Source organism: Rattus norvegicus, chromosome 5 (genome assembly GCF_021556685.1).
Source record: "Rattus norvegicus strain SHRSP/BbbUtx chromosome 5, alternate assembly SHRSP_T2T, whole genome shotgun sequence".
NCBI lineage: Eukaryota > Metazoa > Chordata > Mammalia > Rodentia > Muridae > Rattus > Rattus norvegicus.
Window position 1 is genome coordinate 10902924 of NC_141538.1, and position 25271 is coordinate 10928194.

Genomic DNA, 25271 nt, shown 5'->3' on the forward strand with positions numbered 1-25271 from the left:
TGCGTACTGGCTGTGGGATGGGAAGTGAAGCCCCAGCGAGCGGCTGTGGTGGGGCTGTGCGGAGCAGCCAGCGGGAGGCGGCGGCGGCAGCGCGGCGGTGAGCAGCCGAGAGCGCGGAGCCGGGCGGAGGAAGCACCTGCAGGCACAGGCGGCGGCTCCACCATGGCGATTCGCAAGAAGAGCAACAAGAACCCGCCGGTGTTGAGCCATGAATTCGTGCTGCAGAATCACGCGGACATCGTCTCCTGTCTGGCGATGCTCTTCCTGCTCGGGCTTATGTTCGAGGTGAGCCCTCCTTCCCGGACCCCGGGACCCCGGACCCGGGACCCTTGGCCGGGTCCGCCGACCCTAGAGTGCCGGGCCGGAGCTGCGCAGCCCCCCGCGGCCCTGCGGCCCCGGCCCGGCCCGCCGCCCCCTCCCGCGCCGCGCAGTTCCTGCTTCCCGCGAAGGGTTACGTGGCAGCCGGCGAGGGGCCGGCGGGGGCGGCGGGCGCGGCCGTGCTGGCCCTGCGCGGTGGGCGGACCCGGGGCCGGGACAGCGGGGCTGGATGACTGACAGGGACCCCCCCCCCCCCGCTCGACCCCGACCCACAGCCGCGGCCGCAGCCGCGGCCGCCGCCTGCGCGGAGGGCTTGGACCGGGTGCTCGCACCCGGTGGCCCCTCGCCCGCCGACGGCCGCTTGTCCAACTTTCTGCCTGGGCTCTCTGTTCCCGGAGGATCGGGTCTGATCCCGACGCGAGGCTCGCAACAGCTGTGTTGAGGAGTTGAGAGATTTCATTTCTTGAAGCAGAGGCGACGAGACTGTCAGGAGTGTGTAAATTCTCTTCCCACATATCTGAGTATTTTGATGACTTATTTAACAGCTGTTGAATGTGGGTAATAAAGTTTGCAAGGTGAACCTGTAACATCCTACATCCTACGGGTTTTTTCCACCCTCCTCAGTGCTTCCGCCCACTCTCCCCCTCTTCCATTTTTTTTTTAAATCTGTAAGCCACTGAGTCTCATTAAATATATTGATATATTGATGGTTATCATTTTGTCTCCTCACCCCCTGGCATGTAACCTAGTGAGGATAAATATTTTATCATCCATTTTTACTAGTCTTTTTATGGTGTCGAGAATAGAGCCTTAAAGGTTTGAGTTGAAAGCAAGGAACTACTGGAATGAAACAGTGATGAAAGGTGCTTACGATTTTTTCTTTTCCATAGCGCTAATTTGGTGTCATTAGGTAACTTTCTATGTTATCTTTCTTCTCTTCGAAAAGACTTTTCTAAATCTACATGTAAGTACTTCTTGTCCCTGATAGTGTCACAGATGGTTGTAGCCATGACTAAGGAGGTGGCAGGGTAGAACCAGTCAAAAAGCTTACTAGTTAACCCAAATTTGAGACGCAGTTTGGCCTCCCTTACAAATGAACTATATACATCACTTGTACAGGCCTCATAGCTGCTGTTGAAGAATCGGATAACTTGGCTTGGAGAAGTCTGACAGAATTTATTATATGAGTGGGTGGTATTTGAAATCTAGGGTTTGCTTGTGGCTCTATGGTAAATGCTTGCTTTGATTATTGGTTGTAGAATGAATCCAGGGCTGGTACAAGGCCGGAGCCTTTATGCCTGACCTGTACCCCAAGTCTCTAGTGCAGGCTTGCTTGTCTGCTTGCTTCCTTGCTTGCTCTGTCACTTCTATGTGGGTCAAAAGTATGGCTCTGGGTTCAATTATAAGCAACATACAAAATGCTAAATATCTGTTATCTCTGAATTTATGAAAAATGTTTTCCTGCTCGAGTATCAAAGGCACTAACGACATGGACGTGGTTAGTAGGCACTTGTCACCATATGCAGGAGAGTTGTGAATTCAAATGCAGTGGCAGCTACACAGTGAACGCCACCTCTGATGATGACTGGTCAGCTCCACTTAGGAGAAGGAGCTAACAGCTCCCGACGTGAGCTTGTAATTTAGGGGTGCGGGATCTGCTGAGCTTATTCGAAGTACTGTGAGTGAAGTAAAATAGACAGCAGAAAGCTGGACACTTAGAAATGCCACAGCCTCTGTTTTTATGTAAACTTCTTCCTTATTTTTTAGGATGTTCAGTATTAGATTAATGATTTTTTTTTCTTTTTGGAGTCTTTCTGGGTTGTCCTGCCTGTCCTGAAATTTGTTAACATAGTCTAGGTTGGCCTCGAACTCCTAAGAACCACCTGCCTCTGCCTCCTGTGTGCTGGATTAAAGGTTTCTAACAGTAAGTGTGCGTTTTAATACTAAATAGAAGCCTTTAAATCACTCCAGAAAGGCCTGAATGTTCAAATGCTGAACAGAGCAGGGCAGCCTGTGCAGGTTAACCATATGGTAAAGACGCAGGTTCTGAAAGCACTTTGTTCGGACACAGAAGACACTGACGGTGTGGGTTTTCACTGTGCGACTTTGGAAATAATTGCTATTTAATCTCAGTCTAATTGTAGAAGTACAGTGTGTGTGCATGCCGAAATAATAGAGAGAGTTTTGCAGAACTATGAAGCCTTTTGTGCAAGAATACTGAAATATTAGGGGACTTGTGGTTAAAATAGAAGAAGAAGAAGAAGAATAACAAGGAATAACAAGGTGTGTTAGCAGCCAAGCAGGCAAGCACTGGGGAGTACTCTACAAGCCTACACTCTGCAGCTGATTCACATTAGAGAATATAGGAACTTGGGTTTCCCTGTCTCTAAATGGGTTCTTCAAAGGCGTAAGCTAACTGATACCCATAGTGCCTCGCTCAGTGTTTGGTTATTCCTTGGCAGTTCATCCAGGTTGGAAAACAGATGACAGAGGTTTTAGACTCTCAGTCAATCAATATCTCTCTCCCTCCCCTTCCCCCTTCCTCCCTCTCTCAAAAGGTTAAAGAAGAAGTAATCTGTTTGAGGGAAATATTTGACTTTAGGAACTTTTTATTATACAAATTTTATAAATTTTTCTAGATTCATGTGTGCATCTGTGCATGCTTGAACACACAAACCTTTAAACCACAGCACACGTGTAGAGATCAGAGGACAACTTAGGGGAGTCAGGTCCCCCTCCCCACCCCACCCCCGTGTGTGTTCTAGGGGTTGAAGCCATCAAGCATGATGGCAGGTCTCTCTGTGCACTCACTCACCCACCCACATGTTTTATTAGCTTGTTTTTAGTTTCAGTTTTAAGTGTTTTACATGAGGAGATGTTTTGCCTGCATACATGTCTGTGCACAACTTGTGCCCTGGAAGGTTAGAAGAGGATGCCAGGGCCCCTGGAGTTGGACTTAGACAGTTGTGAACTGCCATGTGGGTGCTAGGAAGCAAACCTGGAACCTCTGAAAAAAGTAGCAAGTTCTCTTAACCACCGAACCATCTGTTTGACCCCTCGCTTATTAAACATAGATTGACCTAATGTCATTTCTGTCTGTCTTGGGGAAAAAACTTGTATATAAATTGATGAAGGAGAATATGGTAGAAATTCACACACCCTCATGAGTCCAGTGTGTACTTAGCCATGCCCACCTCTAACAGTACACACACCCTCTTGAATCCATCGTGTACAACAACCATGCCCACCTCTAACAGTACACACACCCTCATGAATCCAGTGTGTACAACAACCATGCCCACCTCTAACAGTACACACACCCTCTTGAATCCAGTGTGTACAACAACCATGCCCACCTCTAACAGTACACACACCCTCTTGAATCCAGTGTGTACAACAACCATGCCCACCTCTAACAGTACACACACCCTCTTGAATCCAGTGTGTACAACAACCATGCCCACCTCTAACAGTACAGAATACATCTCATCCTTATAATATTGGACACTAAGTTCTCACTGATGGCCACTCCCAAAAGAACCCTGAAATTTTATGACTTTCCATATGAAAACTTGGATCTCTCCTTAAATGTGGTAACCTATGTAAGATAGAGCGAAATTAATTTCACTTTTTTCCTAGGAGTAGATAGTAGTATAAATGTCCCAGAGGGCCATTTTTGCTATTTAGTACAATGAGCGTGGGGATGGCGTGTTTATAGTGTAAACCAGTGAGCTCACTGCTGACTTGCCAAAGCACTGCTGGATGAAAGGTGAAGCTTGGGAAAGTGGGGGCAGCAACAGTGTTGGTTTCCTCTCTACGTTCTTTGGTGGGTCTCGCTCCTGTTGTTTTTCTCCTGTCTTCCTACCTAATGTCACATGCTAAGCCAGCTGGAAGCCAGATCTTAATTTTATTTAGAAGCCTTGCATAAAAGGATAATCTAATTTTTGTTGTGTTTAGAATTTGGTACTGTATTTATCTTTGAAGATTTACAAAGTTTTCCCTCACCATGGTATCTGACCTCCTCTTACAAACTGGAGATGGGAGGCCGCAGAGGAGACAGTGCAGATCTGCAAGCATCCCTGTCCATCTGATCACTGCGGCACACATGGGAGCTCGAGGACAGCCCTGAGAAGACTCTGTGTCCCTTTACCCTGTGTGCTCAGGAATCAAACTTAAGTTGGCAGCCTTGGGGCAAGCACCTTTGCCCTCCAAGCCTTCTTGTCAGCCCCACAAATCTCAACCTTAAACCATTTTTAAACCTCATGTAGACAGACAGACAGACAGACAGACAGACAGACAGGGAAAGGGAGAAGGCGAGGGAGAGAGAGAGAGAGAATCCTCACTAGACTGTACGTGTCACATCGGGGTCAGCTCTCTCCTTCTAGCACAGGAGTCCTTCCCAGAGACTGGATTTGAGTGACAACCAGCCATGCCCACCTAAACCCAGGCCCCTCACCAAGTTTTAATACAGTGTCTTTATGAGTGGCCTCATATCCTCACTGTGGACTAAGTCCCCTCCCCCTTCCTGCCCGCCATTCTTTTGCCAACTGTCTAGCTAGCCGACGACATTGGCCTAACTCTGCCTCTCTCCTTTCCTGCAATGTATTCATTCACTCTCGTTGCTTTGCCTTTCCTCCTAAAAACTTTCCTTGGCTAAAGGAAACCCACTGCGTCTTATGCTCAGGAACCGTGTTCAGTACCCCAGGGGTGCCTGCACGTGGTTCCTCACATTTTACTACACTGTATGTTCTGTGAGTTTGCTATGCATAGCATCCATGATGGTTTAGTAAACCAAGTATTATGAAAGACTAACAGCGTTAGTCTTTAGTCTAACAGTTCCACCCCAGGACCAGTTCTCTGAAGCTGGCTGGCCTCCTGTGTTCAGCCTTACGATGATGGGAGGTTACCAGGACACACACGTGGCCCTGACAGCCATGCAGCCTCTGACGGGCCACTGGTGCCTTCCCGGGGGGGACAGTGCAGGTCTCATCACGTATCTCCCTATAATACAGTTCAAACGTGACATTCCTATCACAGTCTCCTTGTTTTCAAGGCTGCTGCAGACCACAGGTAAATGAAAACCGTGAGGAAGGGAATGACTGCTCTTGCTTTTCCTCACCCTTCTCCACCCCCACCCTCACTTTCCTTGCCTGTGTAAAACAAGCTAACCTCTTGAATGCTGGGATGGCAGCCATGAATGCACACCTGGCTGATTCTGCCTTTTATATGCATCTCAGCTCAGGGTTCTAGGAAAGTAATCATCCACATGTTCATAGTCTCACATTAAGTTTTTACTGCAGACGTGGTCTGCAATCTGTGTACTTGTCTTGGCCGGCTGCTCTCCCAGTGAGAACGATGTAATGTCATCATGCAGGTCCCCATCCCCTTAGCAGGCAGCGTGCATACCCCCATACACACTCATGCGGGGAAACACCCCTGTAATGCTAGGGGGAAGACGATTTTAGCTGTAACATTAGCTTTACTTGTCACATACTGAGAGAGAGAGAGAGAGAGAGAGAGAGAGAGAGAGAGAGAGAGAACGAGAGAGAGAACGAGAGAGAACGTGTACGTGTGTGTGTACATACACAGGGTGGGAGGGGTGGATGGATCCCTATTCTCGTCCTGTTCCCCCTTCCCTCCCCCATATATAGATTTCTTCCTTCACATGAGTAAGACAGTTCCGTCGGTGACTCATGACATGCTACAGTCAAACGTGAATTGCATTCTTAGAGCTGAGTCCTATCTTCAAAGCATCCCATGGAATATATACAGACACTCCAGAATTTAAAGACAAAACAAACCAAGTCCAAGTTGCTTTGGATCGTAGGTGTGTGTGAATAAGAGCGGCTTAGCTTGTGCCGCCCTCATTGACCCAGGAGGAAGCACTCGAGAGCTCTCTTCAGCATGTCTTCCCATTAGTCCCTCTTTCTGGCTGTGTACTTAACCCCTCCCCCCAGAACTATCTGTGAGCCCTGCACAAACTCATTCCTCCACTCCTCAAAGCAGCAGCATCGTGACCAGCTCAAGACTCTTGGGATTTCAGTCCACACAGTGTGACCCTTATGCACCTCACTCGAGCTGTGACCATGATGAGTCCGTCCCACTGTCCTCATCACACCTGTGAAAACTCACCTTTGTCAATCCGTCTGTCTTTGAGGAGTTTTCCTCTTGGCTTTGGGGATGCCAGGTTCTTCATGATCTTTCTGTCACCAGCATTTCTCTTCGGTCTAGGATACCATTGGCTTTCCCATAATTCAGTGTGGGGAGTCAGACCCTCGTGAGTTGACCCCACTGCTTTAGGTCTGAAGCAGAGTGAGACAACAGCAGGCCCCAGGTGGGACAGCAGCTCTTCCCATTATGTCACAGATGGAAAGAGGAAAGAGAGCCTTGTCTCCCAGGCCCACCTGAAGTGACCAGCCAGGCTCACTCTCACTAGCTTACATGAACCCTAGGTTTTAATAGTCCATGCTGCGTGGGGCCCAGGAGACACTTCCCAAAGCATGACAGGCACTTGAGTTCTGGCGCTGTCTGTCCTCTCTACAGACACTGCACACTTGCATAGATGATGGGTAAAGTCCCATAAATAGTAATTCCCAAGTCTTCCTCTAAGTCCTGCCTGCTAGGTTTTTATTGGGTATAAGCCGCCCGCAACCCTTTCCAACCATGGATTTGGTGATCTCAATTGGTGGTCAGTCTCTCCCTTGCGTTCTTGTGTCCCATATTCTTATTAGTATTTGCCACCTCGGTGTGTACAATGGAGCACTGGTAAGTGATGTGAGACTCTTTCATTTTGCTTACCAAGCCGCTCTCTGCCTCGTCAGTTCCTCTGTCCCACCAGCACTGGCCTAGTGCCCACCGCAGTTCTTCACGGGCTGTCTTGCATGTTTGCCTGCGGTATCCTTCTTCCATTTATTGTGTAACACTGATGGACTCTGTAGCATTTTAGAGGTGCCGTGCTGGGTTCTTCTTTAGAATTACATTGGTATTCATCAGCTGTACTGCATGGGGGTCAGCAGACAAGCTGCAGGAGTCCGTTCCTCCACCACACAGGCAGGCTCCTGAGATTGAACTCAGATTGTCAGGCTGGTGACAAGGGCCCTTATGACTGAGCCATCTCGCCTGCTTCCCCATACCAGGTCTGGGCAGACCGTGACTGTGTGCTGCAGCACGGCCCCTCAGACAGCACTTACTTCATGGTAAAGGCCAGTGTGGTCCTGCCGTAATGTGTGACTTTATGAAGAGGAAGTCTCACAAAGGAACTGCCCACTCTGGGAAGACAGGGAAGGTGCCCTTGAAAGATACGATGAGACTGAGCTCTAAAGAGAGAAGACTTTCCAACAAAGAAATCCTGTGGCAGGCCCAAAGGTAGATGCAGCCGTCGGAGATAGAGTGCAGACCACACTATCCTAGGAAGCCAGGAACCCAAGGAAGGAATCTTGGGAGGTAGAGCAGGGAACATAGCCATGCAGTTGGAAGTTGATTGTGGCAGCAATGGGGACACTCCAAGGGGGCAAGAGACCCATTTATGCCTGGCAATCTTAGGACAGAAGAACCAGCTGCTCCTTAAAGCCTTTCAGGCATACTGAAGCAGCTCGGTGCTGTTGTGTGCTTGTCCATCCTGATTCGTGCACTCTACTCACCTTAAATTTACCTGTGTTTACCTCTGCTGCCTTCCTCAGCCCCTTATGCACCTTGGGAACTTCAAACAAGCTCTTGCACCATGTCTCCGAAAAGCATTTCCTACCCCAAGGAAAAGCAAAGTGCTTAGAGTTCTTTAGTATTTTAACAGTTTGTTTGCCGGTCCTGATGAAACCCAGCGTCTTACCAAGGGATTAGTTAATTCATTTGAACTTTTTTTGGGGTGGGGGGAATGTTAACCATACAGATTAGTCACATGGTCTAAACCACAGAAAAACCCTTCGGTGAATTGCCCACCAGACTCTACTTTTGATCCGAAGTTTCCACTGTGCCTTCCCAGCAGGCCACAGAAAAGGGGACCTTGCTTCTTAGAAGTGGAGACAGACATTGTAATCTCTTCGCCCTGGTACGTTCGTTTGGGAGCGATTCTTGAGTGATGTCTTCCGTGCTTTCTCTCTCCAGATAACAGCAAAAGGAGCCATCATCTTTGTCGCCCTTCAGTACAACGTTACCCGCCCTGCAACAGGTGAGTATTAACTGGACCGCAACTGAACAGACTTGGAAGTGTCCGCGGACACTGGAGTCTACACTAACTCCTCCTAAGACTCTATCTTATCCTGAGCAGTGTATGAAGCAGTTTTCTGTGTTCGCTGTTTATTATATGCTTGGCGCATGGTCCCGAAGCTCCATCAGAGAGTTCTGGATTGCTTCCTCCGAGCCTTTTCTAAAGGGCATCCTGAGCGTAGGTGTTCAGTCAGGATCCCTACAGCTGAGGTGGGCTGCCTCAGGTTCCTGCCCTTTCTTCTATTCTGTACCAGGAACGGGACTTGTTCACACTCATTCTCTTCATTTTTGTTGAATTCTGCCTCTAGACAGTATTTTGACTGGAGAACATATTAGTAAAATCTAGGAAATATCAGATAATTATGTCCAAACTATACTTTTATTTTAGAAAGTTGTATTTCCAAATTATGCTGTGTAAAAAGTAAGTTGCCATGGGAAGCCGGTTGCCTCTGAGGGCAGGACTGTGGTGACTTTCATAAGAGAGGGAAGATGCTTGCTTAGGGAAATAAATGGCAAGTATCTGGTGGTGACCTGCCCTGGGGTGTCCCTCCGAGAAAGAGAGAGGGACAGGATGAGTTTGTACTGCTGTGTGGAGCTTTATAAATGCTCGATTTAGTGACAGAGGATATTGCTTGAGGGGGTAGTGTCCTGTGGCACTAAAGAATGTCCCTAAGCAGACCCCCAGACTCCAAGAACAGGTGTCAACAACTCAAAAATAGTATATTTGCTTTGAGAAATTAAAGCAAATTCAAAAATTAAAAGAACTTTTAAGTGGTAGTTGCATCTCTCTGGTGCTTAGAGATCAGAACCAAGGCAGAGGAAAGTTAAATTGGCTTCTGTCAGGATCATAATGGAGGGTCAGCAGGTTTGCACGTCCAGCCAGGGCCTACTGAGGCTCCAGAGAAGACAAGATAGTAGCCCAGGCAAGGCTGCTAGAGCATGGCTCCCTTCCCCTGTTTTTGGTTTCTGGTGGCCGTAACTAACATGTGTCAAGTCTTTTGTAAGTAATCCCTGAAGTTTTGGGTTGTAGAAAGCCTCTTTGGTTGTCATTCCCTCTTGGCTCAAGACCGTCGGGGAGACCCTCTGTAGAAACTGTACTGGGTTAGCCACCTCCTGTTTGTTTCCATAACTATGTTGTACCGAGTGCTGTTTTCATAATCTCACGTATATTTTTGTGTGTGTGTGTGTGTCCTTTTTGGCCTTCAGAAGAACAAGCTGCTGAATCAGCATCCCTTTATTACTATGGTATCAAAGATTTGGCTACAGTGTTCTTCTACATGCTAGTGGCGATAATTGTTCATGCCATAATTCAGGAGTATGTGTTGGATGTAAGTATACAATCTCAGAAATCCCCATTTTGTAAAACACCACTAGTTCTCCATCTGCTGACCCTCTTATAGTAAGTGTGTTTGTCTTTGTCCGCCATTGCTAACAGATGCTTTTATTTTTAGAAAATTAACCGACGGATGCACTTCTCCAAAACGAAGCACAGCAAGTTTAATGAGTCCGGGCAGCTCAGTGCGTTCTACCTTTTTGCCTGTGTGTGGGGCACATTCATTCTCGTCTCCGTAAGTGTGGCCTCTGCTCACGCATGAGCGCAATTAAGAGTCTCAGTCTGGCTCTGCTGTTTGAGAAGCCTCATGTTTTTAGGCATGGGATGTCATTTCTGTATCTTGTCATTACTTGCAGATCTCTGTTCACAAAGAGGGTCTCATGTCAGCAGTGAGTTCGCCTGGGTTAGAGAAGCAAATATGTTGTTAGTTATTCCCTCCGTGAACACTCCAGCTTCTCCCAAGCAACTTAATACATTTTCAGGTCCAGCAATCAGAACCTTCAGCTCTCCTTAGTGAGAGGGAAGCAGTATCCACTTTAGTGTTCAGTTCCAGCACCTTCCGTTCATATCCCATTGCATGGCTTTACACACTCTGAGATTGTTAAGCACATTAAGTTGTCCTGGTAGAAATCAGTAACAGGCAAAGTAAGATGGCCGGATCTAACTGTCAGTATCAGAGATCTATTGAAACTCCGCACTCCAACCCAGTGCCCGTCCCATCTTACTGATGTAAGAGTTAAAGGGGAAATGTCAGCTTATTAGTGTGTGCCCGCGCGCGCGCGCACACTATAAATGTTTTATGTGTGTAGTAAGGGTTACAGCAGTAAGGTATAGTCGTCTTAGAGTCATCACCTAAGGTTTGGAGGGAGTTTTTGCGTTGTTTCTTGTAATTTTCACCAAACATATCTAGCTTTCTAAGGAAAAGGTTTGCATGACAGTGTATGAGTTTGCATCATTGTGAACTTCGCCAAGAAGTGGTTTTCAGTTCTCTGATTGCATCAGCAAATGCACCTTCGAGAACGGGGCCGCACCTTATGACCTCTTGTTCCGTCAGTGCAGCCTTAGACCTGTACTTCCTTGCACAGGGGCTCAGGCTACTGCACTGGACTGGAAAGCTGGGTATTGGGTCTACTTGGGGTTATGTCTCAGGCTCATTTTCACTTTGCTGACCTAAGCAATTCAGATCACATCAGACAAACCGAAGCATTTGATTTCCACATGCTCTTTGGAACCTTTTGTGAGGAACTGTAAATGTTTTCATGGTACTCACAGGTAATTATCCTTCCTGTCTCTTAGGAAAACTATATCTCAGACCCGACGATCCTGTGGAGAGCGTATCCCCATAACCTGATGACGTAAGTTATTTTTTACTGGCCTTTCTTAACTAAAGACTTCTTTTCAGACAAGTGGGGTCCACTGGTGTGGTTCTCCCCTAGCCTTCATAACACGTGCAGTGGTGCATCGCCCGCAGCCTAGGATGGCGGCGGCATCACCCCGACTGGCATGAGGAGAAAGAGCTGAGTGCTGTTCCTGTCTGTCTGTTACCTTTGCCAACCCGAGACAACTGATCGTAACACATTTTAAAAAGAGTATTTTATGTGTGACTGTTGTGCCTGCACGTATGTATGTGCACCTCCATGTGGCTGGTGCCAGAGAAAGTGGGAGAAGGCTTTCGATCCCCTGGGGCTGGAGTTTTGGCTGGTTGTAAACCGCCATTGAGAGGGGCTTCGAATCAAGCCCAGGTCCTCTGGGGGAGCAGCCTGTGCTCATGAGTGCTCAGCCAACTCTCAGCCCCTGATTTTAACAATCTTACTGGGTGATCTCTTTCTCGCACCTTTATCCTTCCCATCGGCACGTCTACATTCTTCTGTGCTCTCTTTCTTTCTTTCTTTCTTTTTTTTTTTTTATTATTATTAACTTGAGTATTTCTTATTTACATTTCGAATGTTATTCCCTTTCCCGGTTTACGGGCCAACATCCCCCTAACCCCTCCCCCTCCCCTTCTTTATGGGTGTTCCCCTCCCCATCCTCCCCCCATTGCCGCCCTCCCCCCAACAATCACATTCACTGGGGGATCAGTCTTAGCAGGACCCAGGGCTTCCCCTTCCACTGGTGCTCTTACTAGGATATTCATTGCTACCTATGAGGTCAGAGTCCAGGGTCAGTCCATGTATAGTCTTTAGGTAGTGGCTTAGTCCCTGGAAGCTCTGGTTGGTTGGCATTGTTGTTCATATTGGGGTCTCGAGCCCCTTCAAGCTCTTCCAGTTCTTTCTCTGATTCCTTCAACAGGGGTCCTGTTCTCAGTTCAGTCTGTGGTCTCTTTCTTTTCGTTCCTTACCCCCTGCTTCTCTTATTCCTTCATTTCTGCTCAGTTCAATCAGATTCTAAGGCTGGGGTTCTTCTTCTTGCTTGCATCCTGAATGTGTATATATTGCTTCCAGGAGCTTCTTGTCAGGGTGACGCAGTTCCCTGCTGCATGAGAATTTACCCTGCTGCTTTGCCAGCAAGGAGGCCCTTGCATCCAGCATGGTCTGTCTGGTTTATATTTATGTAGCATCTGCAAATAATTTAGGTTGTTTCTAACCATCCCACAGATGTGAGTCCTGCTTTGTGCCCTCCCCGTCAAGACTGTGTACTTCTCTCAACAATGGAGCTGTCTCTCTTCTTTCTACTTGGGAAGCTCTAGGCACTTCCAACCTAGACAGTTCTCATCGCATATTTGGTGGTCTAAAATCTAGAGAAAAATTCACAAAGCAAGGTTGTCACGTGCCCATGAGCATACCTGTTTTAAACGCTTTCTGAGTCATACATGCAGCCCCTTTCTGAGTCATACATGCAGCCGTGTGTCTTCTAGAAATGGTGTCAGGTTGGCTCTCCCACTCTACACTCAGGGAAGAGGGAGAAGATGACCAGGCAGAAGAGGCAGAGGCATGTGGTATACAGAGGAGACTGCCGAGTCCAAGACGGGCTCCCAGGAGCCCTCCCAGCCTCAGCTCTGCCTTTCCTGCCTCTGTTTCCATTTGTCTGCATTCTTCCCTGTTGCAGCCAGGCAGAAGTAATAGCTCACTAAGGGAAGCATGCCCACTTCCAGTGACTTGTTGGGCCATTGCTTTGCCCTAGCTGAGATAGTGGGTTTCCTTGTGACACTGGGTGGCCTTTTTGCCCCATTTCCCTGTTGATGTGTGAAGCTTTGTAGATCTGTCCTTAGGTAATGGACAGACAAGGGGTTCAAGTTCTGCATGCTGTGGCTTTGCCCGTTTTTGCAATGACACAGTTGACTGAATGGTGGGGAAAGTGTGCGAGCCGGCTGCTAAAGGGCCACCTAAAGACGGGCAGGCGCTGTATGGGTGACAGCGACAGCTCAGCCACCCACCCTCTCCTGGGCTCTGGCACGTCTTTGGTTTTTGGTTGTTCTTTGTTTTCTTTGTTTTGTTCTTAAATTCTATATTTTTACTTCCTCAGATTTCAAATGAAGTTTTTCTACATATCCCAGTTGGCGTATTGGCTCCATGCATTCCCTGAACTCTACTTCCAGAAAACCAAAAAAGTAAGCTGGATCTGTAATATTTTGTTCTTTAACTTTAAAAGTTTGGCTTGTTGCTGGGCAGTGGTGGTGCACGCCATTAGTCCCAGCACTCGGGAGGCAGAGGCAGGCAGATCTCTGCCTTTGAGGCTAGCCTGGGCTACAGAGTGAGTTCCAGGACAGCCAGGGCTACACAGAGAAACACACCCTCTCTTAGAGAGAGAGGAGAGGGGGAGGGAGAGAGAGAGAGAGTGTGAGTGTGTGTGTGTGTGTGTGAGTGAGTGTGAGTGTGTGTGTGTGTGTGTGTGTGTGTGTGTGTGTGTGTGTGTGTCATTGTTAGCCCTGAATGTGCCTGTGCCCTTGGCCTCAGCTCTGTTTCTGTGTTCCACCTCCCCCTCATTCAGAATTTAAAACTCCCAACTATTTCTTTAAAAAAAAAAACAATCCACTTCTGATGTTGTTAAACTTTTACATTTGGCTGATTGCTCACTTTTAAATTAGTGGTAATTTAAATTAAAACTTAACCAACTTTTTTTTAATGTGTTAGCTTCCTCTTACTGTTTTTTATCTTTTAGCAATTTATTTCACAAGTAACTAGTTGAATTTCAACTAGCAGTTCTGTATGTAAGCCTAAAAGAAGAAATCTGTGTTGACAAAGTAAACTGCAGTTAAATTTTCACCAGGGAAGCCCTTCCTGAGAGGGGTGGGTGGGGCAGTCCTCTCCAAGCCTGTGGGAGAGGCCTGTGCTCAAAGAAGTGGATCAACTACTGGAGCCCTCCATGCCCCCTTTCTGGAAGCTGGGGTCAGTCACCAGCTGTACACAGTCACCGCCCCACTCCTTCTCCTGGCTCCACAGAACCTGCCCAGCCTCACTGCACTGTGCTGGGGTGGGGTAGGTGGGTGCTTTCCTCTGTAACCTCCCCTCTCCATTCTGTACACTTTGCCTTACACTTCCCATGTGAAGGCTGCTCTGTCAGGATTACCTTTCCCCTACGAGAAGTTAGTCCAATAGTTCTTTATTCTTGTGTAGGAGTAGTTTAATAAGAGTAATAATAATAAGCAACCCACGTGGGCTTCACTTGAAAGTAATATCAGGGAAGGGCAAATGTGTACGGAGGGATCGGAAGATACAGTTCCTGTCTTGTATGAATGACTGAGCTGAAGTTAGCTGCACGTGGGTACATTTTACTTTTTGTTGGTTATGTGGCTTACACTTGCCACAGAAAGAAGGTTTGGTCTTAGCTCCCTTTAAGAAGTTTTCCTAAGTGCATTTATCACAACCACTTACTGACAGATTTATCTCTTCCCTGCTAAAGTCCACAGATAGTCTTTAAAAAGCATGTAGTACACATAGGCCTTTCCCCTCTGGTCTGTGCGTGTGCCAGGCGTCTGCTAGGATTGATGAGCAAACTACCAAAGTAGGAGCCACGGACTCTGGCACATGGTGTTGTTTTATAAAGAGCAATGCTTTGCCAGTTGATCAGACAAATTAAGGTGAGGGCACTCGTTTTTTGGAATGTCTGAAAAATTATTAGGCCCACAATTTCCAGGAGCCCTTCCCTGTCTGGTGAGCTCCTCGTGTGAGACTTGGGTCTTCTGGGGCTGGGCTGTGCAAAACAGGAGCTGCCAGCCACAGGAGAGAAATGAAAGTAACACAGTTTTACTTCATAGTTACACTAGCCGTATTCAACGCCCCTTATCCCTGTGAGGCTCACAACTGTCCTTTTGTATAGAAGATACACACACACACACGCACACACACGCACACACACACACACACACATTTTTAAACATGGTTTTTCTGTGTGGCCCTAGTCTGGTTTGTAACTCATGATCTTCCTTCCTCAGTCTCTCCTGACTAAGGGGAAGTGATAGATGTGTGTGCCACTATTTGTGAATTGGACAGATTAGGGAACGTTGGTGTAATTGTGAAAAGCTTTGTTGGGCAACAGTCTAGAGACTATCATAGTTTCTTGATGATTGGCTACTGGACAGGGCTCAACTACTATAAGCTCTCTTTAGGTGTCTGCATACCTGTGGGAATAATACCTTTGGATTTCATTATTGATCCAAGTCTATCTCTTGTGCACTGACCCTGGTGAGCAAAAAAGGGACTTTTCAAAGCAGTCGTTCCTTTAGCTCCTAGAGCTCTTTCTTATCGGTTGCTGCCAGATGGCACTTCTCCAGAAGTGTGGTCTCATTTTTATGGACTAATTTGCATAACTTAGAACTTAACTGAAACTATTTTTAACACTTACACGTGACAGTTGAAAGTAACTGTTTCAAGTAATTAGCATAATTTGAAAGTAACAGCTGCATATGTGTTAAACCGTTTCTTAAAATTTGCTCTATGAAATGTGTTTTGGAGAGAAATCTTTCCTGGAAGAAACTTAGTGCTGTGACTGCTTTGCAGCAGTCTCACAGCCAGAGGGGGGAGTAAGAAAGGACAGTGTGAACATTGGTGGGGGGCTCTCACAGGCAGAGGGGGAGTAAGGACAGTGTGAACATTGGGGGGACTCTCACAGGCAGAGGGGGCAGTAAGAAAGGACAGTGTGAACAGTGGAGTGGGGGGAGAGCTTAGTGCTCTGGATGGGAATGTTTAAGTCATGCGACTTCAGTGTGCCCACGTCTCCTTTAGCCCAGAAGATTGGCAGTGCCACTTCTTAGCCAGGCCCTATAGTGTGTAAGTAACCACAGTGCCAGGTACTGGGGAGGCTGAAGTAGGGTTGTGTGGGCAAAATAAGGTGGGACCCTGTCCTTAGCTAGTTTGAACTTGGAAGCAAATGTTTTGTTGCTGGTAATTAAATTAGCTTTGATTACAGATAATAGAATTGATTGTTATATCAAATGTTTATAAATGGTTTTCCCATCCCTGCTTATTGGCAGCCTCAGTCAGACACACCTCTCTAACCTCTGCTGCTCACCCCTCCAGCCTCCCTCTGGACTTCTAAAGCTTTCTCTGAGTTGGTGCCTGACCTGGATCAGAATCTTAAGGTGGCAGTGGTGCCTTTCACAAACATTTATTATTACTCAAAATCATCAGCAGATACCATCCCCGTAACACAAAGCTTTTTAAACCCGGTTTAATCTTTACATTTTGTAAGTCCACGTGTGATCACTTGTAATAAAGCTTGTGTTGTCAAGAAATGTTTTCTTATGAAAATAAAAATCTACAAGAGTTCTTTAATAAAAAGATCCCAGAAGAACAAATAGAAGTTTCGGAATTCATAGTTTAAACATACCAGTTTTTTTTTGTTTTTTGTTCTTTTTTTTTTTTTTGGTTCTTTTTTTCGGAGCTGGGGACCGAACCCAGGGCCTTGCGCTTCCTAACCAAGCGCTCTACCACTGAGCTAAATCCCCAGCCCCAAACATACCAGTTTTTAAAGATGTATTTACCTTATTTATATGAGTCCACTGTCGCTGTTCAGACACACCAGAAGAGGGCATCGGATCCCATTACAGATGGTTGTGAACAGCCGTGTGGTTGCTGGGAACTGAACTCAGGACCTCTGAAAAAGCAGTCAGTGCTCTTAACCTCTGAGCCATCTCTCCAGCCTGAGATTATCCAAATTTTATGTCAGTCCACAATTTCCTTCTTGCTATAGCTGTATGGACATCAGTGTTGAGAGTAAAATGGCCAAGCATGGAAGGACACATCCAGAATCACACCACAGAACTTTCTCTGAAACACTACTAAATGACTCACTGTTAGAAACATTTTGTGTGTTAATCATAAGCAAAATCTCACTGTGGCTTCTGGTAGAAAAGGCAATTCTCACAACAAATAAGACAACAGAAAAGAGCGTGCAGAGAACACGCACTCCTGCTTCTCCCGCTGTGTCTGGCTAGCCTCTAGTTTCCACAGCTGTGATGAGCCGTCTTCCCACAGGTGACCTACTCACAATTCACCACAGACTGCTCTCTGAGCTGCTCAGACAGCCAGTTCTACCCAGCTGCCTCGGTTCTCTCCTTTTCCCCACACCAGAGACCGGCACAGATTGAGTGTGGTTGTCAGCCCCGCACCTGTGAGCCCCAAGGGCCCCATGGCCGTGCTTCCAGGAAGACTGGAGAACAATGTGGGGCTTGCCCTGGTTCAGTGCCCTGAAGTAGTCATGTCCTCAACCAGCTGTTTCTACTTAGCCTTACTCGTAGCTGGGATTCGTGTTCTCCGGTGCCTCTCTGTTCTCGCTTCGATATTCCCTTGGTGGTATCTTGGGCTTCAGATGCAGAGTTGAGCTGACTTGTCCAAGACCACAGCCACGGGAAGCAGAACTTAGTTTTCCTATGTTCATCGTTGCTCTGTGGAACCCTGGAGTAGGCGAGCACTGCCGCGCAGACCCCTGTTTGTGCACAGTTGAGGGAAAGTCCCCCCTGAAAATTGTTGTCTGAAAGCTGTTGATGCTGCGTTAGCATCCCAGGGAGTTACTGCTTGTGGCCATGGATTTTGGTGATGGCTTTACCTGCCCCCATTACTGACTTGGTCGGTGACTAGCAGAAAGGTCGTTTGGATGTAAGAAATGCATTAAGGCTGATGCCATTAAAGCGGAAGTGCTGACCATGCTGTTCACCGGTGCTGCGTCTTTGTCTTTGCAGGAAGATATTCCTCGCCAGCTTGTCTACATCGGTCTTTACCTCTTCCACATTGCTGGGGCTTACCTTCTGAAGTGAGTTGGGGTTTGGCCATGGGTGTGGCTGGCAGGTAGCGCGCTAATTTGTCTGAGTTGGTAATTAGCCTTTCTTCTTTGTGTTTCTTTCAACAGCTTGAACCATCTGGGCCTTGTTCTTCTGGTGCTGCACTATTTCGTTGAATTTCTTTTCCACATTTCTCGTCTATTTTATTTTAGTGACGAGAAGTACCAGAAAGGGTAAGTGCTGTCCTGTCTTTGGGGATTTGCAGTCAGTGACTAAGTTGTTGTCATGCCTGTGTCCTTGAGAATTCTACAGTTGCGTTAGTAGTACATGAAAAGGAGGCAGAACCACACTTAATATTTGTACTGTGGACTGGAGAGATGACTCAGTGCAGAGGACCTGGGTTTAATTCCCAGCACCGACCTGGTGGCTCAGCCATCCGTAACCCCAGTTCCAGGGGATCCAATGTTCTCGTGTGGTCCCAGCAGGCACTATGCGTACACATGGTACACGGACAACACCCACATGTTCACATAAATGAGTAGATAAATAGTTTTAAAAACCAGTGTTCATAGTCTATACTCTATTCTTCCAAATAGTGTCTCTCAGCTGGAAGGACACTGTATTGGACCGAGTGTCTCTGAGGCTGTAGTATCACGGCTTTCTTTTGAGAAAAGGAGCAATAAAGAAGAAAACGTTCAGGAGAAAATAAAGGGACAGCCTGGTGCTACTCAAAGACCTAAGGTTGTCTCTAGAAGCACAGAAAGGTGTAAGGAGAGAACCAAATCCACACAGCTGCCCTCTGACCTCACATGGCATGCATGGGTCCTTTCCCCTGCAGCATGCACACCATAAAGGAAATTGTTTAAAAACGGAAAGAAAATAGAAAATGGCTGATATAGTCTTAAGGCTATGGAAAGACTTTGATAGAGACTCAGATGGGAAGGTAACTTGCAGCAGGTGACGTCTGTGGCCCTCTGAGAAGGGAGTTGGTAACGGTTGTTTATAGCAGCACTGGCTTGGCCCCGTGCTCAGCATGTTACAGTCGCTCACTGTAACATAAGTTCTAAAGCACATTGTGAGTACTTCACAGTGAACAAAATACTCAATTAGTTCTGGAAAACCTGACTATGGTATCCAATGCTGTGAACCTCTGATAGGATGCCACATTGTGTAGTGTTTCCCAGGAATTTGAATACAGAAATCCTTTTGCAGAATAAGAAATGCTGTTTTTAGGGACTAGAAAGATGGTTCGGTGGGAAAATGCTTACAGTGCAAGCAATAGGACCCAAGTTCAGATCCCTAGCCCCATATAGAAAGCCAGGTATGGGGTAACAGTGAGATTATTCCAGGGCTGGGCGAACCAGGCTAGCAGTCAGTGAATTCTCTTTTCAGTGGCAGACCTTGTCTCAGTAAGGTGGGGATAACTGAGGAAGACGCCTCACTGATCAGTCTTCACAGGCTCAGCCACACACGTGCACGCCCAGAACACGCATTTGCTCAGGGGGATCTAAGTCCCTAAGAACCGTCTCTAAAACGGTTTTCTTCTGTGACTTTGCTTGTCTTCCTACAGGTTTTCTCTTTGGGCGGTTCTTTTTGTTTTGGGAAGACTTCTGACCCTAATTCTTTCAGTCCTCACTGTTGGCTTTGGCCTGGCAAGAGCAGAGAACCAGAAGCTGGACTTCAGTACTGGGAACTTCAATGTGTTGGCGGTTAGGTACAGTTCCTTTCCCCTCCCACTGTTGCTGGCCGTGCTGTCAGCCTCACCTGTCGCCTGTAATGAGTGAGGGGTACCTGGGGGCTGTTGTTGCTTTCTGTCCACATGGGACGTACTAAAGCCTTTGCTTAACCTCTAAGATGGATTTCTCAGTGAATTCCTTAGCATTAAGCATCAACAGAGTCTTCATCATTATCCAGATCATGGTAGAATACTTTATCCGTGGGTTTTCTGACATAGTCTAACTTCTGTGCTGTCCTCGGCCTGCCTTTCAGGATCGCGGTCCTAGCGTCCATTTGCATCACTCAAGCCTTCATGATGTGGAAGTTCATTAACTTCCAGCTTCGGAGGTGGAGGGAACATTCTGCCTTCCAGGCCCCTCCCGTGAAAAGGAAACCGGCTGTGACCAAAGGCAGGTCTTCCAGAAAAGGAACAGGTTGGTATTGACTTCAGTCGTGAGAGCACAGGTAGAAGCTATAGCTACGGGGCTTTTGCGTCCCAGAGCTCTGCTAGGTAGTTCTGCACACGGAACAGAGCAGCGTGCGGTCAGCCGTGACTGCTTCGTGGCACAGTATTCCTCTGTGTGTGTTGGGAAGAGGCGTCTGTGCCGTCTGGAGGTCAGAGGCCCCTGGGAGGCCGTTCTTCCATCTCCCGTGGGCTCTGGGGATCGACTGACAAAGCAGCCAATCGCTCAGATTCCGTGTCAACCATAGCGTAATATTTTTACATTTTTGTAAATTACATTTTTATTTATGGAGGGCGAGTGTGCACAGGCCTAGGTGTGCATGTGGAGGGCAGTGGACAAGGCTGGGGGAGCAGCCCTTTTCAGCTTTCTGGGGCCTGGAGGCGGAGCTCAGGCCCGCCCGCCCACCCACCTGGCAGCCGCACCTTCTCCTGCTGAGCCGTCAGGCTACGTGTGTGAACATGCCATACTTTGGCTGGCTGGAGGACATTGGGGTTCTGTGAATTTTTTTTAGCAGTAAGGTGAGGTAAGCAACCCTTGTCTTTGTCTGCACACTCCTCCGTTGTCTCCTGGGTGAGCATCTGCTGAGGAGCTGCGGGTCATTAGGGCGAGCCAGACTGTTGCTGCATAGTGACACCATGTTAGGGAGCTGCACCTTCCCAGCTTCGTTCTCTCCGTGATGAAGTTTAGGATGAGACCCATCTGAGCTCTGGCCTCTGCCAGATGTGTGTAAGAGCCTGCCACTGTGCAAACAGTGCAGTGCTTTGCTGTGTTATGTGGGTAGACACCCCCTTGATGTGTCTGTGTGGTTGGGTAGCTCACTGCCTTGCTGTGGTGAGGGGTGGGTAGCTCACTGCCTTGCTGTGGGGGGGGGGGGGGGTAGCTCACTGCCTTGCTGTGGTGAGGGGTGGGTAGCTCACTATCTTGCTGTGGTGAGGGGTGGGTAGCTCACTGCCTTGCTGTGGTGATGGGTGGGTAGCTCACAGCCTGGCTGTTTTTACAGGCTCTGGAAGATTCTCCAGTTTTTTTCCTTTTCAGGTTTTGGTCATTTCAGGTGTCTAGCATTTCTGTGTGAGTTTTAGGACCCTCCCTTTAGTGTGTGCAAAAAGCACTTGGAGTTTTGCTTCAGAATCCTTTAATCTGTAAATTGCCTTGGGGAGCATGAACAGGGATGTCTTTCCATTTATTCCGCTCTTTAATTTCTTCCAATTAAATTTTATAGTTATCAACCTAAATGTCTAGAACTTTGATTAAATTTCTCCCTAAATATTTTACTCTTTTGGATGCTATAAAATAGAATCATCTCCTTAATTTCATTTTCCGATTGTACAGTGCAAAGTATACAAGTGCAGTCGATTCTGCAAATCGATCTGGTCTCCTGCAGTCTTTGATGGACTTGGGTTAAGTGGTTTAGTGAATGTGAGTTCTTTTGGATCATCTATCAGTGAAAATAGTTTATGCAGTTCCTGCCAATCCAGAATCTTCATGTTGTGTTGTCCTGAGTTGAGAACAGGATTGGCATGGTGCAGGTGTAGAGACCCACAAGAACGCTGCTGTCTTGCTCTCTGCCTCTCTCCCTTCAGACAGGGCCTCTTACTGAATCTGGACTGAGGATGGCAGCCAGTAGACCCAACAGTCCTCCTGTCCCCACTGTGGGACACAAGGAGTTACAGGTCCTTGTGTTCACAGCAGTCCACGTGGGTGGGGACATTTGCAGTCCTTCCTCAAGTTGATGCTGCAAGGACTGTCCCCAGCCCTCTCTCCTCTTTCCTTCCTGGCATACACCCATGTTAGGGACAGATGATACTGTACCTTTGCTCTGTTGGTTTTGATTGTTTGGTAGGATTTTTTCCATCTGTTCCTATAAAAGAGTGTCCTATAATTAGCACGTTTCCCCCTTGTCAGTTCTGCTAGCTTTATAGACAGCATTAAATCTGTCCGTCCCTTGGTCAGTCTGGTGCTGTTAGCTGTTGGGAGATTTAACAGTGACTCCATCTTTGCAGGTTTACACTCCAGATAAGGAACTAAGTCTCTGTTTAACCTCTCCCTTCCAGCAACTTGTGATTTTTTTTTTCAAGAATTTATGCCTGTTTTTCTTCTTAGTCAAAACCCCAGCATGTTAAGAGCTAAGATGTAGCTCAAGGTAGGGCACCCACCTAGAATCTGTGAATTCCAGGGTATAAGATCCACCACTGAGGGCTGGAGCGATGGCTCAGCGGTTAAGAGCACTGACTGCTCTCTAGAGATCCAGAGTTCAATTCCCAGCAACCACATGGTGGCTCCCAACCATCTGTAATGGGATCTGACACCCTCTTCTGGTGTGTCTGAAGACAGCAGCTACAGTGTACTTACTCATATACATAAAATAAATAATTCTTTAAAAAAAATTTCTAGTGCTGAAACAACGCAAAAGTACTTTTAAGTCTTTCTTGATTATTTTTTCTTTACATGTTTGTCTGTCTTTACTATGTCAGTTCCTACTCACGCTTCCAGCTCTAAGTTTGGTTGGCTCTTTTGCTGTTGGGGGTCCCCTTCTTGACTTCTGGTCATGGTCTTCACTGCTCCTTGAGAATCATCCAGAGTTGAGGGAAAACCATCTCCTCATCCTGTGTTGGCTACACTCCTCAAGCCTTGAGCGCTGTTTGGCTCCAAACACTTCCTAGTTGTTAATTTGGTTTCTCATTGGAGCCATAACTTTCCTGCTTGTCCTCTTTCTGGTGTCTAAATTGCACTGTGATTTAAGACTACCCTTCAAAGGATTTTCCTTCCTAAAATTTGCTGAGACTTGGATTACAGCTCAGCCTGTACCCAAGTTCAATAAATGCTTCTGTGTGCCCCACAGGTCACATATTCTATATATGGATGTGAACCCACATGCTCTGCCTCCCGCATGCCAGGATTGAAGTGTGTGCTACCACAGCGGGCTCACTGTCAGTTCACCCTCAGCTGTAAATGCTTCCATCCCTAATAACGTTTCTGTTTTATAAAGAAATAACCCAAATGGCTTTGCCATGCAGTGGGAGAGAGCCCCATGTCCTGTGGGGACTGCTGTGGAGGAGTATGTTTGTGAACATTGTGAGTTCACCAGTCCCCTGCCCCGCCCCTTCACTCGATTTAATGGCACTCACCTCCCTTTAACTTCCTGCTCCCAAGCCCTCCTTCACATTAGAGATCACAGATTTTCCCTGAGACTTTGGGACTTCACCCCGTCCCTGCAGAGACGTTGTGACTGACAGTTACTGCTCTCATTAGCTTATGATGCCAAGAACAACGCCCGCTGTCATGTCTCGTTTCAGAGAATGGTGTGAACGGCACGGTCACGTCGAATGGAGCCGACTCTCCTCGGAGCAGGAAAGAGAAGTCTTCCTAATGGGCCGGAAACTGACTGACTGATGTCCCCCAAAGAATCTGCTTTCTACTCTGTCCTTCAGCACTAGCGACTCTTCTGTTCTTGAAAATACAGTTTGCTCTTTGATTTTGCTGTTGCACTGTTCCTGCATTGTGAGGGGCGTCTGAGGGGAGGGTGATTGATTACTCTGAGGTGATTGATTACTCTGACTGAGAAATACTTTAGCTTAGACTCAGCTACCTGCCTTCAAATAGTTTAGGGACCACCTTTTTGTTTTTTTGTTTTTCCTTTTTGTCTTTAATGTTTTTCCCTAATGGTTTAGGGAGAAACCATTTACAAACACCCCCACACACACACACATAACCAGTGAACATTTTTCTTGCTCTCACCAATTTTTTACAATATTATAGCAAGGTGACCTGTTCTAGGAAGGTCGTATTTTTTAAGTTGTCTTTCAGGGTGAAATGGAAATACTATAAAGTCAGATGTCAAACTTTTAATGTTTTCAGTGTTCTCTAATTTTTAGGAGTTTTTTGTAGCCTTTACACCTGAAAAAAAAAAAAAAAAGATTTGTAAAATCACCCAAATAATTGTGTGCTTTATTTTCTAAGTCGTGGTTGTACATGCTACATCCCATTAAAATGTCCTGATAGCCGCTGCAAGGTCTGTTGTCATCTACTGGAGCAGATGTCTCGTTAGCATAAGGAAGTGAAGTACTTAGGAAGTAAAGTCTGTGCATTTCAACATTTATCGTCTGGCAGTCAGACAGTGTTTCCTGTGAGGAGGAATAGTCAACTCGTGTAGCCCTTTTGATATGTTTAGTACCTAACCGGGCTGCTTGTAAATTTGATGCACATAGCATCTTAATGAGATAGCAGTTAACCTGCAAGCCCTTTAAAGAAGTAATGCCTGTTTGATTTACATCTGTAGAAAACAGGTCAGGTAATTATATTTGGGAAACTAATGCACTAACTTTAAAGAAATTGAAAATTCAGGTGGATAGTCTTAACAGAAGACATGCTTTATGTTATAGCTTTGGACCCATCTTTAATTGAGAAATGTTTATCTGTATAAAACATATTTTTGGATAAATATATATATATATATATTTGTATCTACAGAAAGGCTCTAAACGCATTTGAGTAAAATCCTGGTTCCCTTTTCTACGCCTGTCCTCGCACCCTGCGCTTGTTCTGTCTGCTGTTGTCACAGCACATGCAGTGCTCCATCCGTCCCTGTTTCTCACTCTGTCACCAGCTAAACAATGTCCGTGCCATGTTGAGTATATTCGCTACAAGCCTCAGCCTGTGGGTAGGTTGCCATGCTGCTGGAAAGCTGTTCTTTCTCTTCTCTAGGTGTTTACCTTCTTCCTGGGAAAAGTAGTCGCTCTCGGTAGCAGTACCAAGTTTCAGTGGAACCAAATTTCTGCCCTTAAAACTGGCATTATATTGAACGATACATTGAGAAATCAGTCGAATAAAAAATTTTTACTTTCACATGGCTGCTTCCTGGACAGTTCCTTCACTGTAATGTTTATGCTGTTTTGAACATATACTCTCATTAAAGTGTACTATTAAAAGATGAGTCTATTTTTGATAAGCAAATACTCTTTCCTGGTTACCCTAGCAGTACTGGCAATCGGGGTTTAGTAACCTTGTTTCCTCCTCTAACTGGAGCCATTCTGATGTAGCTGCAACACTTGTGTTCGGTGCTTTAGGCCACAATTCTGGGCGAGAG

The 25271-nt window shown here is 46.7% G+C and overlaps 1 protein-coding gene across 1 annotated transcript; it reads left to right on the forward strand.

Annotated features, from left to right (window-relative positions):
* The first annotated feature begins 6 nt into the window (after positions 1–6).
* Positions 7–25030, forward strand: Tram1 (translocation associated membrane protein 1). The gene is given in 11 exon segments (NM_001007701.1): positions 7–285; positions 8419–8482; positions 9727–9848; positions 9972–10088; positions 11150–11208; positions 13316–13400; positions 17970–18040; positions 18137–18241; positions 19579–19722; positions 19998–20158; positions 23482–25030. Coding segments are annotated over 11 exon segments (1125 nt in total). The 5' UTR covers positions 7–162; the 3' UTR covers positions 23556–25030.
* Positions 25031–25271: the final 241 nt, after the last annotated feature.